This window comes from Pleurodeles waltl, chromosome 9 (assembly GCF_031143425.1).
Source record: "Pleurodeles waltl isolate 20211129_DDA chromosome 9, aPleWal1.hap1.20221129, whole genome shotgun sequence".
NCBI lineage: Eukaryota > Metazoa > Chordata > Amphibia > Caudata > Salamandridae > Pleurodeles > Pleurodeles waltl.
In genome coordinates, this window is record NC_090448.1 from 1,091,088,515 (window position 1) to 1,091,106,467 (window position 17,953).

At 41.5% G+C, this 17,953-nt stretch overlaps 1 protein-coding gene across 1 annotated transcript in view; it reads right to left on the minus strand.

Moving 5' to 3' along the window:
• Positions 1–17,953, minus strand: part of PLA2G4F (phospholipase A2 group IVF) — a 218,345-nt gene that overhangs the window by 53,710 nt on the left and 146,682 nt on the right. The window contains exon 13 of the mRNA XM_069208777.1: positions 3,609–3,831. Within this exon, the coding sequence (XP_069064878.1) occupies positions 3,609–3,831 (223 nt within the window). The remainder of the gene's footprint in view (positions 1–3,608; positions 3,832–17,953) is intronic.

The following is a 17,953-nucleotide window of genomic DNA, read 5'->3' on the forward strand; positions in this document are numbered from 1 at the left end:
AACTGTGGGGATGGGGTGGAAAGAGAGAAGATTTAAGATTTGAATAACTCGATAGTCTGTGAAACTCTCAATGTATAGTTGCGGCGATGGCACAATAAGCAAAACAATGCAATTTTAGCAGTGAAACAGAACTGTGGGGCCTCTGTTAATGCCATTTTGGCAGCAGCCCCCAAAAAGAAAACCAGTGTCTTCATCTCTGGATCATCATTCGGCAATAGTGGGAAAATATGTGTGTTTTCTGTCCACTAAGGGGCTCTTGGAGGTCAGGTTATTGTCCCACTTTTAAATGGTATGGCCAAATATGGTTCTACTACCACAATGCGTAAGCCGTGCAAGCACAGCTGATTTACTCCACTATTAAACTCTATGCCTGGTCTTATTCATGTCAATATATCTTGCTTGTTAGTGGACATAATAATTAAACAGTGGATTGTAGTATCACAGAGGATCAGTGCCATGCCCTCACTTGTATGCGGCCTTCATTTCCTGTGACCATATGATTGGATTGACATTTAATGCATCATCAAGTCTCCAGACCAGTGATACAATTTGATGCCATTTAAACATTTGCCAGCAAAGCACAAAATGGGACTCATCTTCCCTCAGGCTCCAAATGATAACACATTTCATTGCAGCACTTCGAGTGACTGCTTGAAGATTGCAATTTTCTTCATCATGTTGGAAGGGAAAATAATCCTGGGTAGATCTCAAAGGGAATGTTTACCACCTCGTCCTGATAAAATCCAAATGTCAGAGTTTGATGTGATGTGTCCCAACACAATCAATTCCTTGACCGTAGTCCTCCTTGCGCACAGCAAAGATCTGCCATCTAGTAATGGTTTCTTGAATGCCTCCAAAGTATGGGTTCAGGTGATAAAACACTTGTAGCTGAATACAAAATCAATCTAGAGAGAGAACTGAGGCAAGGGGATTTGTAGGATTGTGGTCAACATGGCGGAAAGGGAGTGATTACAGACAGGCCCTCGAGACAACACATCAGACGTTTTCTCGTCTCTTACATATTTAAAGGTCCTAGATCACCGGATAACACACACCATGCAAATATATAACAGAGTAACACTACAGAATTAGTCATATGTAGTCTATCCTCGTCAACAAACTATCACCAAAGAAGGCACGTGAGTAGGATAAACAAACTGACTTACTCCTGTGTGGCAATGTTTCACATTTTAAACATTTTCTCCCATCAAAACTTCAAATCAGGTTACCTTAGCCTTCCACAGAATTTATTGATGTGCTCTATATCTATCAATTTTATGTTGGAGGCTACAATTCTTCTATTATTGGCAGATTTACATGAAGCAGAACAGCGACTGATTATAGCACTCCTTGTTTCACATAAAGTTTTAATCCTACAGCAGACTTTTTGACACCTGACTTAACAAATCTTCCATTATCTGAATCTATGATTTTCTGCAGAGAACGTATTATGGTCCTCAATAATGTTACACAAGTACAAAGTTGGCGACACTCCCTATTTTTGTGAGTCTCACAATTTTTGCATTCCAGATATAAAGCAGTTTCTCCTTTAATGTACGTCAACATGTATTAGGAATGTATCATAAATGAAGTCAAGTGTGTTGTGAAAGATTTTATTTGGTCAGGATTTAAATGCAACAGTATTTATGAAGAACATGTTTTAGACTCAAAACAAGGTGATTGTTCATTGATGCACCTGTAAACACGAAATATTCAGTTCACAAGTCTAACATGTATTCATCAATTACTGATGTGGGCATCATGCCCACTAAAACTGATATAGTATCTAAGGTCCACAATTTCATGTCTGGCAGATTCCACCATAAGATCATCATTAAAGCCTCAATGGGGCCCAATCTGTTAAAGAAACTGGAACAGGATGCATTCTGACACCTTCTTCCCAACATCGACCTTCATTCTAGCTGTTAACTGCAGGAATTTTGGGTGCACTAGAAAAGGGAGTGACCCAGCCATGGATTTCAAGTCATCGTCATATGGTATAGCACCAAGACTTGTAATGCAGTGGCAAATATGTGTTTCAATAATGGTCACAGAGGAAGGAAGAAGATGCACAGAAACCCACTCTTGCAACCTCTTCCAACCCAACCCTCACCTCTCTGAAGGCAGAGATAATAATGCCCTCAAGCTGTGAGTGTAGGACATGGCCACATACAGGGTTACATCTTAGAACAACACCTGCCTCTGAAACCTGTCCAGAGCTGACTTTGTGCCACTTCTGGGAACACAATGTCTTACAGTTGAGAAGCTTGGAAAGGAGTACTGAAGCAGAGGTGATTTGGAGCCAGGGATGCAGAAATCAGATTTAAAACAAGAGTGGAAATGTATAGCATTCTGGGCATTTAGGGAAAGGGCATTTGTGCGGAAGATATGGAAAATGAGGAATGGGTTATGTTGAAAATGTGGTAGATGGACATGTGTGAGTGACTGACTTCTGTTGTGGAATCAAGCTATGGATTACGTTGTAGCAAGGGGGCAAAGAGGTGTGGGTACTGGTACAAGTTTGCAGAGGGAAAGATCTGGCAGGCAATCACAGAGGGATACTTTTGTGTGGCATTTGAGCTATGGACATACTTCTGGGGTGGATGAGAAGTTTAAGGGATTCCTATATGCCTCAGCGCATTCCATTTAGGGATAGGACAAATATGATCACATCACCCCCATAATGATAGAGCTTTATTGGCTTGCCTTGTTGACCAGCGCCATCTTCAAAACCAGCTGCACCATTTACAAAGCCATCACAACCAGCATCCCAGTAGTCTTGCCTACAAGCTCTCCATGGCTGGTGGCTCTCTGCACATCCGCAGCTAGAACACCATAAGACTGGAGGCTAGGAAGTGTAAAAAGAAAAGGCAAAGCAGCAGGCCTTTTCTATCTGTTCACCCAGGATCTGGACCAACATCTTCCTATCCATCAGGATGACCCAAACACTCCCCCAATTTGGGAAATAGCTGAAGCCACACTTCTTTAAAGAACACTTCATCAGATGCAGTAACCATACTCTTCTGGACACAGATCCCCAAAACCTCTTCTATCACTCGACAACTGCATGTGCATGCTGGTCTATGACCCTGTATAGAGGTCCACCTGCCTTTTTGTGTGTCATACACAGAGGTAGCTATCTCCAGCTCTCTTCTCCACCTCTCCCAATGGTATGTCATACCATTTTGAAAGATGCTACACCCTGTACCAAGACTGAACCTCTATTCAACTGGTGTGGATTTTAGTTTCTAGAAAGGTGAAAAATTAAGGCATTTGGCAGGGTCATTACCATGCTACCTTTGCTGATGGACTACTGGGCCTTCAACTCATAACACAACTAATCACCAATCTCACTGCTTAATATTGAAAGCACACTGTGCAAAGGGAGCACACCCCAATAAAGTGTGAGCATCAATGCCTGGTCATCCCAAAAAAATCTTCCCAAAAAACAGGCCTCTTATGGCTTTCAATAGAGGGCAGCACCTCAGGTGCCTAAATACAACTGCCTTAATGAGACGCTGCTCTGACTCATACACACATGAATGTGAACATCAATGGATTTGGATAACCAAATATGAACATTCATCAGGCCTGGAGGGGTTCCTTACCTTCTGGTGCAGAATGCACTCAATAATAAGCCCCCAGAGATCTATGTACGAGACTTTCCTCCCTTCGTTTTCCATTGAGGATAGCTCTTGGTAGTAATATTTCAAGCGATCCAGAGAAAAGGCCCCCTTTTTCTTGTTGGTCACAGAATCTCTGATAGAGCTGATTACACTTTGCAAATCCTTTTGAGACCAGTCAGGTTCCTTATATAGGGTGGACATACACCTGGTAAAATAGAAAGAAAGCGGGGTTATTGAACTGAATGTAGTAGCTCTACAGTTTGAAAGTGTAAACTTTGGAAATTCCAGTACTAAGATGTGGTTAGGTTTGTAGACTTAGCATTGAGTGAGCAACAATAGAGGGGTCTCAGGTATTATGTCAAAGAACAAAACTGGGTTCAGAGTAACATAGAGCACACCAGACCTGTTTCTGAAAAGGAAAAAGAGAAGAGGCTATTCTGGTGATGGGATATAGCCACTGTAGAGAAAGTACAGGAAAGTTCCATCTACATGGCAATTTGGAGTAATATTACACATTACATTAAGCTTATCAGAGAGGGATATACAAACACTATTATCTAAGATAGAAATCCGTACAGAGGTGAGTGCTTGCTGCTGATTTGTTCGGACTTTAATTCATGCCACTTCAATGATAGTATTAATGAAGAGGTTTGAGTAGAAGATTCCATTTCCAGATATGAGCTCTGCAAAAGCAGATAACAAAGGGAAGGCCCTGTCGACATTCCTCATACAGCAAGGGCTTTGTTTTGTGAATAGTCATATCCGCTCTAATAGTCCAGCCCAAAAGAATTATGGTTATGGGGAAAAGGCTTCACTGATTGATTACATTATAGTCCATCTAGAAAGCTGGAAATGTGAAATATATAGCTATTGTAAGGAGGGTAGAGAGCCATCACAATCCCCTCACAGTAGGGTTGTGTGTGTTAGATCTCCTGGATTATAAGCATCTATTGAGAGTTAAAAAGCATGCAATGCAGAATACACTCTGGCCAGAGCAGAGAGAGGTGGTGTCTATGAAGGAATCTAAGTGGTTCATAGAAATTGTCAATTGTGTTGAGAGGGGGTAGTAAATAAAGAATGCAAAGAATGGCTTTACTATTTTAGTAATTTATACAGTGATAATGGACATGGCGGATATCATTCTCTATCTCTGGGGGAGATGATGAATTAGAAGATATCATCATTGAATATTTTAATACTATAGGTGGAGTGAGCACTGGGCAGCATGGAAAAAATAGAGCTCCGGCTCCAGAATTTGTTCGAACTTATTAGTTCCAGGAAAATCCGCCACAAAGGTCCCAAATACTGGCAAGAGTATTCAATGCAGCTCTTGCTACCGCAAATATCCGCCATTTCTGGCAAGCTGACATTTTAGTGCCGCCATACAGGAAATTTGGCTGCTGTTGCCCTTCCAACTATCAGCCAATAGCCCTTTTCGATAGGACTGGCAAGATAATCAGGAAAGTCTTAAAACACAGGCTCAAAGCCTGGGTGAATAGCCTGTCTGGCTTCAGACCAAAATAGGAACTATAGACCAAGCTATTCGATTACACATGATCTGCAATAAACATACAATGGTTAAGAAAGGGCCATAATACTTAACTTTCATTGACCTGAAGTCTGCATTTGATCTTGTTAACCGTATAATCTTATGGCAAACCTTGGAGGACCAGGGAGTTGAGAATCTGAATTTATGGACGATAATAGGTCTCCACATGATAAAACAATCAAAGTCAGTTATGCCCCTGTGGGTGCATGTAGTGGAACATTTCCAGAAGGAAAGGGTGTAAGACAGGCCTGTGCTTTAGCGCCTCTGTTTTTTAGCTTATGTATTAAGCAAACTTAATGGAAATCTCTATTGACGTCCCTATAATTGACGTATACAAGTTCTCAATCCTTCTCTTTGCTGATGATGTGGTACTATTGACTGGAACTTAAAATGCAATACAAATCTATTGGGAAGATTTGTGGACTATTGCAATGAGAAAGATTTGATCATTAATTGTAAAAACAAAAAAAACAAGAGTGACACCATTTAAGCCATTACCAAGAATAAAGAGAACATTAATGGTGTACGGAGATCGAGCTGAGTGTTGCACATTTTATTTATCTGCGTATTCGATTTACTAAACAGTTTCAATTTCAATTTTTATTTATTAAAGTGCATAGTTAGTCAAAACCATTACACCATCCAAGTAAAAAAGCGATACTCATAAATACAAATTTAGTGTAAGCCCATAAAATCAATAAAAACAATTCAAACCAGTGCATAAAGCTAAATACAAAAAGATAAAAGACAGCAAGAAACATTCTACTAAAACCATATAGCCTATAACTACAAGGTTAGTAATTTTAAAGTGCTCTAGTGCTAAGACTACAAGTCATATGTACGTCGATTTCAGGAGTTTTAAAAGGCAAAACAAATAGTAATTTTAAACATTATTATTATTATTTTTTTAATACAATTACATACTGTAAAAAGACTCTATCATTGACCTCGTTTAAATTAATCTTGCATTGTGCATTTATTTTTTTTAATGTAAGGTGTAAACATTTTGTCAATCTTGCATTCAGTGTAATATCGGATGATTTAAAACTAGCGATCGCCACTTGTCTACAGGTTCGAATGGCTCTCTGATTAAAAGCATCCTTCAAGAGTCTTCTGCGTTCTTTCGATAATCCCTTACATAGACAAACCAGATGGGTAAGATTCTCCGCACCACCACACAGGGTACGAGGGCAATTGAAACCAGAGCGTTTCCAAGGGACTGTATTAAGGGAGCCTGGATGGTGGCCAATTCTATATTTAATAAATAAATTTTTATCTTTTTTGACCAGCCCGACTCCAGGTTTAACTGGTATTTCAGGGCTTTATACTCATTTATTATAATCCATAAGTGCGATCTGCCCGCAAGAAGACCCTCATCCATAGTTAAGGATTTAATCTTCATTGTGCGGTTTATAATTTTTATAAATACATTGTGTGATAAAATTTTAGCCCACAGTGACCAAGCTCTCAAATCGTCCAGGGCTTGATTGAAATAATGCTGGGATTGAGCCAATAAGTTCTAACTCATCTCCTTCCAGAGTGCCTGACACAACTGATTCCTCTTTGCTTGTTGTACATGTTTCCAAATCTTAATATAACTACCCTTCCTTGCTATAGTTTGTTTCAAGTATCCAAACTCTAGCCTAATCTGGCACTGAGAGGCGTTCCCTGAAAGATGGAACAGGGACCTAAACACCTTTAAGATTATCCCGGTCAGAATGGCAGCATCTCTTCCTCACAGAGCCTCACTACCATAAGTAATGCTAGGTATTAGTTAGGCGGCAATTACAAGCTCGATAACTGGGGCCGTCTAGTTTTCTTTGCAAAGTACGGAAAGCAAGCAGCAACGCATTTCCTTTCCACTGTAGATCCAGTTTTTGGGAATAAAATATCCCCTCTCGGCAAATAATACACCCAAATATCTGTATCATTTTACTTATTCTAGTTCTGAACCCTGAAGATGCCACTTGGACATTTTAGGAATTTGTTTGATAACTTCCATAATTTTGGTTTTCCTCTCATTTATTATCATTTCATTTTCTTCTGCAAATTCAGCTAGTTTAGCGATTAGGTGCCGTAATCCAACTTTAGTTTGGCTTAAGAGGATTACGTCGTCTGCATAAAGCAGGTTTGAGATGAAAAAATCTCCAATCTTTGGAGGATGAGCATTAACCTTGTTTAACTTAATGGACAGATCTGATAAAAAAGATTAAAAAGATATGGCGCCAACACGCAACCCTCTTTGAGACCTTGTTTGTTTAATTTTTTTTTATAAAAAGGAGCCATCCCCTACCTTCACTCTGACCCATGTATCAGTGTATAACATCTTTATTGCTTTTATTAACCGGACGGGTCTACCCCAAGAGGCTAACTTTGCCCATAAGAGGCTGCGCAGTACCAAGTCGAAAGCAGATTTAAAATCCACAAAGCATAAATAAAGGGGTTGATTTCATTGCTTACATTTATCTATTACAATAAAAAGAGACAGAATATTTACTGCTGTTCCTGGTCCTTTAATAAAACCTGACTGGTTTGCCAGGATAATAGTTTTTTCAATAGCCCAGCTCTGAAGGTCCTCTAAAAGTGACTCCGCATAATTTTTTGCTTCAGAGTCTGTCAGAGTAATTAAACAGTAATTTTTCGGGCTGGAGCGGTTTCCTCCTTCAAATATCGGATTAGTTATTGCACCCTTCTAGGAACCTGGGATGGTTTCGAGTTCCAAGGATCTATTGAAGACTGCAGCCAATTTCTCTGCCCAGAAACCCAGGTTTGTTTTATATAAAGCATTTGGGATCCCATTTGAGCCTGGAGCCCCTGCCTGCCTGCTTTTATTAATCAATCTAGTAACCTGGGCCACGGAGAATGTTAGTTCTGTTGTTCCCTGTTGACATAAGTGGGCCGTATTGGTACGCACTCCTGGGCACAGATCCCCCCTGAGCCTCCCGTATTGAACACCTATTTTTTTAGTTGTTTAATTTGGTTAAAATGCTGAGATAAAAAAGCGGTCCAAGATGATTCTGAAATATCCGAGCTTGTAAGAATCATGGGGGCTTTATTTAGATTGTTTATCATTTTCCAAAACCCCTGTGAGTTGCTTTTTTTAAACTTAGGAATAAGACCTTTATCCACAAATCGTGCCTATGCTCCCAAATTTGCTTCTGGTAGGTGGTATTAATAATTTTTAAGTCATTTTGGATTTGACGGCCTGTTGGGTGCTTCTTGGCAAGTCTTAAAAGTCTATTCTGCTTCCTTCTTAATAAAGCAATGGAAGGTGAGATTTTTATTTTAGATTTATTTTTTGCTTTTTCGAGTACATAACAATTGTGAGGTTTTTGAGGTTTTCCAGTAAGAAATCTGGTTATAAATGTATCTAAATAGGATGACCATATGATTACTGGATCGCCAATTACATCACATTGGTTATGCAGAGCAATTGCGTTTGCCCCTATAACATCAATTGAATCTTCACCCCAGAGGAGTTTCTTAAAATTAATAGTAGTAATGTCCCCAGGAGATGTAGCTGCACGTTTGTGCCTAGGAAAACGATAAATGATCTCCATTCCCTGTTGACCATGATCACTCTTGTCTGTCTTTCCTATGTGATAGTCAGTTACTAAGTTTAATAGTGGCAATGAAGCTACTGTGTAATCAACTGTGAATTGGGTTCCGGAACACAGTAGGTTACTGAAGGGATATCTTGTTGAAATCTCCCATTCAGGAATCTAAGTCCAAGGGCCTCCAAGTTGTTAACAAAGGAGACCGCCTTAGCATCATTTGTACCAGTCCCTAAAAGCTACGGTGATTGTTATGGGACTGCCCACATATGATCCTGTTGCACAATCTTATCCTCTCTATCATAAGCTTGTAATAATTTCATATTGAAATCACCTGATATTAGAAGCTTTGGAGCAGCAGGATCCTGCAAGCATGTTAAAATTATTTCTACCAGTTTAGAGGTCATAAATTTCCTTTCTTATATTGTTTCCAAAAAGTTAATAAGCAATGACGGTCTCCCTCTATTTTTGTGCCAGTTTAACAGTTTTATTACCAATAAATAGGCATTTTCCTCTTTTAGGTGTAAGCAGGATGTTTTTAGTCCTGCTGATATAAATGTTGCTAGACCCCCCTTCGGATGACCAAACATATTCACCTTTTGTGCAGGGGAAAAAAAGCCCAGGATTGTAAAGGGCTTAGTAGCCCAAGTCTCCTGTAATAAAATGATCTGAAAATCATTTAGTAAGGTTGTTATGTCTTTAAGTTGATTATTAGCACTAACCCCATTTATGTTGCGAGAACAGTTTAAGTGATTTTTGATGGGATCTTGCTTTATCAGTTCGTAGTGGAGGAGTGTGCAGCGGTCAAGGGCTCCTATCTTTATGGAGAGCAGCTGATGGCCACCCTAAATTTAATTGCTCAGAATGATGCCTATTATATAATGTATAACTTGTCTGATGGTCAGAGGGTGGAGTTGAGTTACCAATTGCAGTTCTAAGAATTGGAAAGAGTTGATGTGGACCTCTCATTCTATTTCCTTTTGGTGTCCTATTATGAATTTCTAAGGGGTCTGGATAACCGATCTGCTGGGGTAATGTCAGCACGATTCCCCATTTTAAAAAATAACCTTTTTCATTCAAAACCTTGCTGGCCATTTAAGATGACGCCCACAAGTCACCAAGGTTGATTCTAGGGTAATACCTTTTTCCACCTCTGCCCCAGTCAAAAATTCTATAGAATCAATATCAGTAGTCTGGATATTCTCAAGGGATGGTATTGCTCATAAAAGTTTTGACATATTACCGCAATTGAGTATGTCATGCAGACCCCTGGTCTGGTATCGTGGGGAAAAAATTATTCTGTTCCCACCCACCGGGGACCTATATTGAGGGTCTCGTATGGGTGCATCCTGATTGACTTCAAGAGGTAGACCAATTTTGTCTTTTTTGAATTCCTAGGAGTGATCTCCCTGTCGGACCACACCTGTTGACTTAGATCGGTCTGATCATCTGACCTATTTACCGAAATGGCCTCAGAAAAGGGCCCTACATATCCACCCCTTCCCTGAATCCTTGGCACATCAGTATCCATTTGTTCAATAACAGGACTGTTTACCTCACTCTCAGGAGACTCTACTGTGTGTACTTCTTGTGCAGAAACATTTTCTGCTAATGTCTGACTAGATTTCATTCCTTGACCCTCGGCATATGAAGCTTGTTTCCAACCTCTTGATTGTTACCTTTCAAGCAATCACCCAACTTTGTTGAGTCTTAATTTTCGGAAATTCCTTAGCTTTTCTAGGGCATGGATATTCCCTGACTGCTGATTCCCCTTTATATTGAATAGACCCCTGGGGTCCTGAAGGACCATGACTTTTCTTTGGAGTACTAATTAAAGGGAAAAAATTGGTAGTCAAGGAGCTGCTCTTATTATTAGTATTCATCCCTGAGCTACTTCCGTTCCCATTCTCCATAACAGAGATGTTTATAATACTTGTCCCAGTGTCAGGGGCAGCAACTGGGACACCCTTCATCTTTTTCCTAGCTTTCCATTGTTTTTTCTTTTGCCTTTTAGGAACATGCTCAACTGGTTGTTTAGCGTGATCATACAATTGACTGATACGGGACGATGGAAATGATGGTGGGGATGGAATCTTTTTAACTAGCATTCAAGTACTATAAACTATCTCTTTTACTGGTAACTCTATACAACAAACATTATCGCAACAGCTGACAAGCTCATTAACACTTCCTTCTATAGTACCTGCTTTATTCCCAATACTGTCAACTTCATCTTCCAGGCATCCCATATTCAAAACAAGCACTGGCCCTTTGCTGGGGATTTAAGTGAATCACGTTATTGTCATTTTTTACACTGTTAAGTTTAGCCTTAAAAACAGCTATCAATGTATTTATGACCTCTGGGAGTGTAACAACCTTATTAATTATAGGCCCACAATTGCAATCCAGCTCCATTGTTTCTGCATAATTCTGTGCTCGTTTGATCAAAGCATTTAATTCTGCCAACTTTTGGCCGATCACCGATACAGATTGAGCCATATCGTTTAATAAGTCCACCTGCACATCCATTTTTGTAGACTGGTAGGACAGAGCATCAAGAGTTATTTGCGAGGTCTTGAAGAAAATATCCCACACAGAGCTTTGATCTAATTTCCCAGATGGACTTTGTAAAACATGAGGACTCTCGATACCTCCATCTGGCTGGGGCGGTCAAGTGATTAGGCTTGTGGTGGACCTCAGGTTCTGAGAGCCCTCTGACCATGAGATATTGCATTCACCTGATTAACCAAAATCGTGGACTGCACTGCTTGTGTTCTAATCTCCGGAACAAGTGAGTCGGTAATTTTGGGCAAACATTTGTCAATACATGAGTGGGGAAAACAGTGCTGCTCTGCGGGACACTTCCCAGTGACAATTCACTGCTACATCTGAACGCAGCGGCCACAGCCTCAACCTCACCCGTGCATGACCCCTGCCTCACCCCCCTCTGCATCACCCCAGCCTCGTACGCTGCTCACACCGCACACAGATCTCCTTGAGATTTACTAAACAGTTTAATTGGCAGGATCAAATATCAAAAGCTAGTGATATCCTGCTATAAACACCAAGGGCCGTGCTAAATTGAGCAGAACAGCTAGTTCTCAGTGCATTAGGTCTACACTTCAAATCTATAAACAGAAAGCAGTAGCCACGGCACTTTATGGGGATGAGCCATGCGTGCATGATAACTTACATGCATTGCAAACAGTTGATATTTTTTTAAGAGCCTTGCTAAGGCCTGGACCCGGTATCCGTCTATTGGCCATATTTGCTGAACTCAGACCTGCCTGAAATCAAACCAGTGTTGTACTGGATCAAGCTGGTTTAGAATCCAACTGCATCTACATATGTAAATACAGTGTAGGAAGTGGAAACTTGTGGCAAGACGTGGTGAAATAATTGGTTAACACATGTTATAAACCTACTAATAGATTTACAATTGGGCTATTTATGGACAGATCCCGGTAAAGTCAGCCCTGATACATTAGAAATGGTAGATGAACGTTATCAGTTGTCAAAGTGGGAATGTAGATTCAATAAAGTAAGAACAGGTAGTATAATGGCAGCCTATTTTGATCAAAAGATGGAAATGGTGGTAAGATAAATTTTGGACCAGCTCCAACCTGAATAGAAATGTTCTCTATAAATAAAGATCAGAAGGGGGTTTTTCCAAACAGAGAATATCTTGTAAAAAGTACAATACTTAGTGAGGGGTGTGAATTTTTCAACTCTATGTCTTGGGGAAAGATGACATTAACTACCAAATTGTCATGATTAATAGTGGCTATCACCTATTGATATTCCGTATTTTTGCTGTAACTATGCATATCAAACTTTATGAAAAATTGCACTTCAGTATTTGCTTTGCCCACTGGTCTAGCTCTGCTAGCAGTTTTACTGAGTTTACGCTGCATTAGAGTTTACTGTTAGGCTTAGTAGATGGGATGAATTATTGTTGTATGCTATTTAATTTAATGACAACATGAATGTCTATCAATCAAATTATTTTAGTTCCAAGAAATACATTAAAATTATTTTTAGTTCCAAGAAATACAGTCTTACAGAACTTTAACAAAATTGCACACTACATCAATACATAGCAATTAGAAATATCATAAAATCTTCAAAAAATAAAATAAAACCAAATCACATCCTTACACCCAAAACATACCATAAAATAAAACAGTTTGAAATACCATTTCAAAATCTACACCTTGGGGAAGCCTTCAAGAAAACCCATTCATAACATACAAACCATATTCATACTATGCAACAATTACATCTATTTAGGATAAAATAGCAAATAAATTCAAGTGCTTGCATAGGTATGAAGTGCAATGTGCAAAACCCTTGTGGCACACGCCATCAAAAGTACAATGATCCTTATTGGAGATAGCTTTTAAAAAATACACCTTAGGAGAATCAGCAGCAAACCCGGTTCATAAACGTACATAACATATTCAAGATAAATAGCTGTTATCTCTACTGAAATATAAACAACAAATATTATCAATTACTTCTATAAGTTATAAAGTGCATTGTATAAGCCAATTATAGGGAGGCTTCGAGAACTAAACAGGCCTACTATGTGTCCCCGGTTACCCTGTTTTACAAACATACATATCATATTGAAGATAAATGGAAGTTAGTTCTAATGAAATGTAGACTGCAAGTAGTATCAGTTGCTTCAATAATAATAAAGTGCATTGTGCAAGTCAGTTTTGAGGAGTACTTCGAGGAATAAACGGTTGTACAAAGTGACCCTTGTTACCCAGTTTTATAAGGCAATATCAAATCCAGAGTGTTCTCCTATTTTTGGCTACATGATCTCAATTAGTTCAACAATCACTCCTGTTCCCCAGGGTAAGTCTACATGAAGCTATTCTAGGGCAACCCGGGAAGGGAAAACCTGGCATAAGACAAAACAATTGTGTGCAGATATTGGCTGACAGCAATGGCTACATCCTGATGTACCATACCTCACACCAGATATAAACCCATTTCTCTCAACCAAATCTCATATTTTTTTAATTTAGGTCGAAGATTATTTTATGTTCCTCTAGAGAATATTATGCAATCCACTAGTAAGTGGCTCACCGGATATCTTGAACCCCGATTACACAGGCATTAACCGTGATTTACAGCTATATGTTCTTTCAAGCCTGACATCCACCATCCTGGGTCAATTCACATCCTCAAGTTCAAAATTTCATTTTGCTAAGTCCATTATGGTATTCTATACAGATAGCAGAAGAGATCAGAGCCCTCCTGGGATAATAAAAAAAAGGTGTGACAGATCTCCTTTTCCTCAGGTACTGTAGGTCATCACTCCAACTGGTCTCCTCTGAGCAACGTCTGAGAGTGGACTCTATTTGCCTACTTGTTATCAATTCATCCTCTTCAAGCAGCATTTTAGGAGCACCTAAACGTTACATAATGACTTTCACTGGATGCCTTTTCCCAGGGAAAGTTGCCATAACCTATGGGAGGATTTGCACCAATAATCTGTCACTCTGGGATACATCTTCAATTAAAAGATAGTATTGCAGGGCCCTTGCATCTGCCAAAGCACACCAGGCTACAGATTTCAGCTCCTGCCTTGTAGCTTGTATCATTACATTTTTAGGCAGACCAAGCACTGATTTCATGGCACTACCTTCTAACATCTCCAGTGCGACCAGCCTATCCAAAGCCAACACCTCAGCTCCTCATAAGGCCCAAGGAATCATCTCATCCAGTATAACTTTGCTTAGCGACTCATACATAACATGATTGTCAATATTTTCCTAAGTCTAGGAAATCACAAGAATCTATGGACCCGGTTATGTTCACAACTAATTCCAATGATGAAAAATCCTGGGTCCTGCAATCACCTTTGCACAAGTATCAGCATTTTATTATCATTGACCTTCTGGATTCGTACCACCAAGTCCCTGTCACGATATCTTACATTTTGCATGTTTATTGTAGGATACTGAATGTTTTTCTTGGCACTTGAACAGCCTTTACTGTGTGCGTTTCACTCAATCCTAGTGCATTTTTGTAATTTTAAATGTAATTGTAAGGCAGATTGATGAAACAACGAAGATGATGACGAGAATGGCAGGTGTCTTTGATAGTTTAATAGCTGGAGCACTGCTACTTTACCACATTAGACTTTGGTAAATGGTTGCTTAGCAAAGGAACTGTAAGAGCATCTGCTGCGTTTGCTGGAAATATAGCAGCATTTGTTGACATCTCTTAAATAATCAACTAAACATAAGACATGAAAGCCACAACAAAATTCCACACAGCATATCTGCAAACATGGTCTTGTCCCACATTACCAACTCCAGAATCCTATTTTCATGAGGTGGTAAAAAATGCTTGAGGCAAGCACTGCCTTACTTATCACCAAGGACATGAAATACCACACGTCAGAAAGGTTTTGTGTTCTAGCCTTACAAGCAAAATCAATTGATCCATTTGTATCTCTTTCTGATTGTTGCGAAATCACTTCTGCAGCACATGCACTTCCCCTAGATTGAAGTTTGCAGTATCAACCTCGTCCTTTCTCTCCATTCGCCCCTGCTCCTATACTGCCTGCTGGGCCTTATCTCCACAAGTATGCTGGGACCAATGCACAGAGAAAGGAAACAGTGACAATGGCTTAGGAGCTCCTGCTCCTGAAGTGCCTGCACAGCCTCACAGCCTGTGCTCTCCGTGAGCCTGCCGGGGAGCACGCACATAGAACGCTCATAGAAAGGAAACAGTGACAATGGCTTAGGAGCTCCTGCTCCTGAAGTGCCTGCGCGGCCTGTGCTCTCCGTGAGCCTGCCGGGGAGCACGCACATAGAACGCTCATAGAAAGGAAACAGTGACAATGGCTTAGGAGCTCCTGCTCCTGAAGTGCCTGCGCGGCCTGTGCTCTCTGTGAGCCTGCCGGGGAGCACGCACATAGAACGCTCATAGAAAGGAAACAGTGACAATGGATTAGAAGCTCCTGCTCCTGAAGTACCTGCACGGTCTCTGTTCTCTGTGGGCCTGCCGAGGAGCACGCACATAGAATGCGCATAGAAAGGAAACAGTGACAATGGCTTAGGAGCTCCTGCTCCTGAAGTGCCTGCACAGCCTCACAGCCTGTGCTCTCTGTGAGCATGTATAGGAGCATGCCTGGGAGCAAGCGCATAGAAAGGAATCCGTGACAACGTCCCAGGAGCCAGTGCTAGGAAACAATGCCAATGGCCCAGGAGCCACTGTTCCTAGGGTGCCTGCATGGTCTCTGCTCTCATGAAATGGCCCAGGAGCTACTGCTCCTACAGTGCATGCCCAGTCTCTCCTCTTTGTGAGCATGCATAGTAGCACGCACATACAAAGGAAACAGTGCCAATGGCCCAGGAGCCACTGTTCCTAGGGTGCCTGCACGGTCTCTGCTCTCATGCCAGGGAGCATGCACACAGAAAGGAAACCGTGACAATGACCCAACAGCCCCTGCTCCTACAGCGCCTGCATGGTCTCTGCTCTCTGTGAACATTCGTAGGAGCATGCACATAGAAAGGAAACAGTGACAAGAGCCAGGAGCCACTGCTCCTAGAACGGCTGCATGTTCTCAGCTCTCTGTGAACATGCTGGGGAGCATGCACATAGAAAGGAAACGGTGACAATGGCTCATGAACCACTATTCCTACAGTGCCATCACAGCCTCTGCTCTCAGCATGCGTAGGAGCATGCACATAGAAAGGAAACAGTGACAATGGCCCAGGAGCTATGGCTCCTGCAGGGCCTGCATGGTCTCTGCTCTCTGTGAACATGCTGGGGAGGATGCACATAGAAAGGAAACAGTGACAATGGCCCAAGCGTCACTGCTCTTAGGGTGCCTGCACGGTCTCTGCTCTCTGTGAGCATGCATTGGAGCATGCAGATAGAGAGGGGAGAGCGTCATGAACCCACGAGGTACTGCTCCTGCAGGACTTGCATGTCCACTGCTCTGTTGTGAGCATGCTGGGGTGCATGCACATAGAAAGGAAACAGGGACATGGGCCCAGCAGCTAGTGCTGCTACAGTGCATGCACAGTGCTGCTCTGCTGTAAGCATGTCGGGAGCATGCACACAGAAAGGAAACAGGGACATGGGCCCAGAAGCTACTGCTCCTACAGTGCCTGAATGGTCTCTGCTCTCTGGGAGCATGCACATAGAAAGGAAACAGGGACATGGGCCCAGGAGCTAGTGCTGCTACAGTGCCTGAATGGTCTCTGCTCTCTGGGAGCATGCACACAGAAAGGAAACAGGGACATGGGCCCAGATGCTACTGCTCCTACAGTGCCTGAATGGTCTCTGCTCTCTGGGAGCATGCACATAGGAAGGAAACAGGGACATGGGCCCAGGAGCTAGTGCTGCTACAGTGCCTGAATGGTCTCTGCTCTCTGGGAGCATGCACATAGAAAAGAAACAGGGACAAGGGCCCAGATGCTACTGCTCCTACAGTGCCTGAATGGTCTCTGCTCTCTGGGAGCATGCACATAGAAAGGAAACAGGGACATAGGCCCAGCAGCTAGTGCTGCTACAGTGCATGCACAGTGCTGCTCTGCTGTAAGCATGTCGGGAGCATGCACACAGAAAGGAAACAGGGACATGAGCCTATGAGCTGCATGCATTATTCTCATTTAGAACACGCTGGAAGTGAGTGACAACTAGTGTACCAATGGAAGCTGATGTGCTTCAGTGTTGTCTTGGTGACGGAGTCTGGTTAATCTGTGGCGCTGGCAGAAGTTGATTTTAATTTATTTACTGCCTCATCAGCCACCTCTTATCTTCGAATGTTCGTTTTTGCAATGGCAATCCGATCCCTCCCCTGCCTTCTCTGAACACATAAAGATTAAAGTATACTTTTCTTTCCAACAAAGAAGTTAGACCTCATTTGAGGCTAGGCTAAAAACAGTAAAGTACCCAAATGGCATTCTTTTTATCCATCTATCAACTTTCCCCCAGAGATCCCGGTTTCTTTTGTGTCCTGTTTAGTAAGTCTGTTGCCCAGTCTCCTGTCAAGTCTCATGCCTTGTCCTGTGTGTGTGAGCACCTGCAGTGGAAGGTGCTCAGAGTATAGAATACAGAATGTGAGAAGCCGGAGGCACCTGAGAGCCGTCGCACAAGATGGCCGCACTAGCGTGAGGCTCCTGCAGTCCAAGCAATATATCCACCAAAATCCTCGTTCATCTGGCATAATTGCAATGAGCTTCTAAACGAAC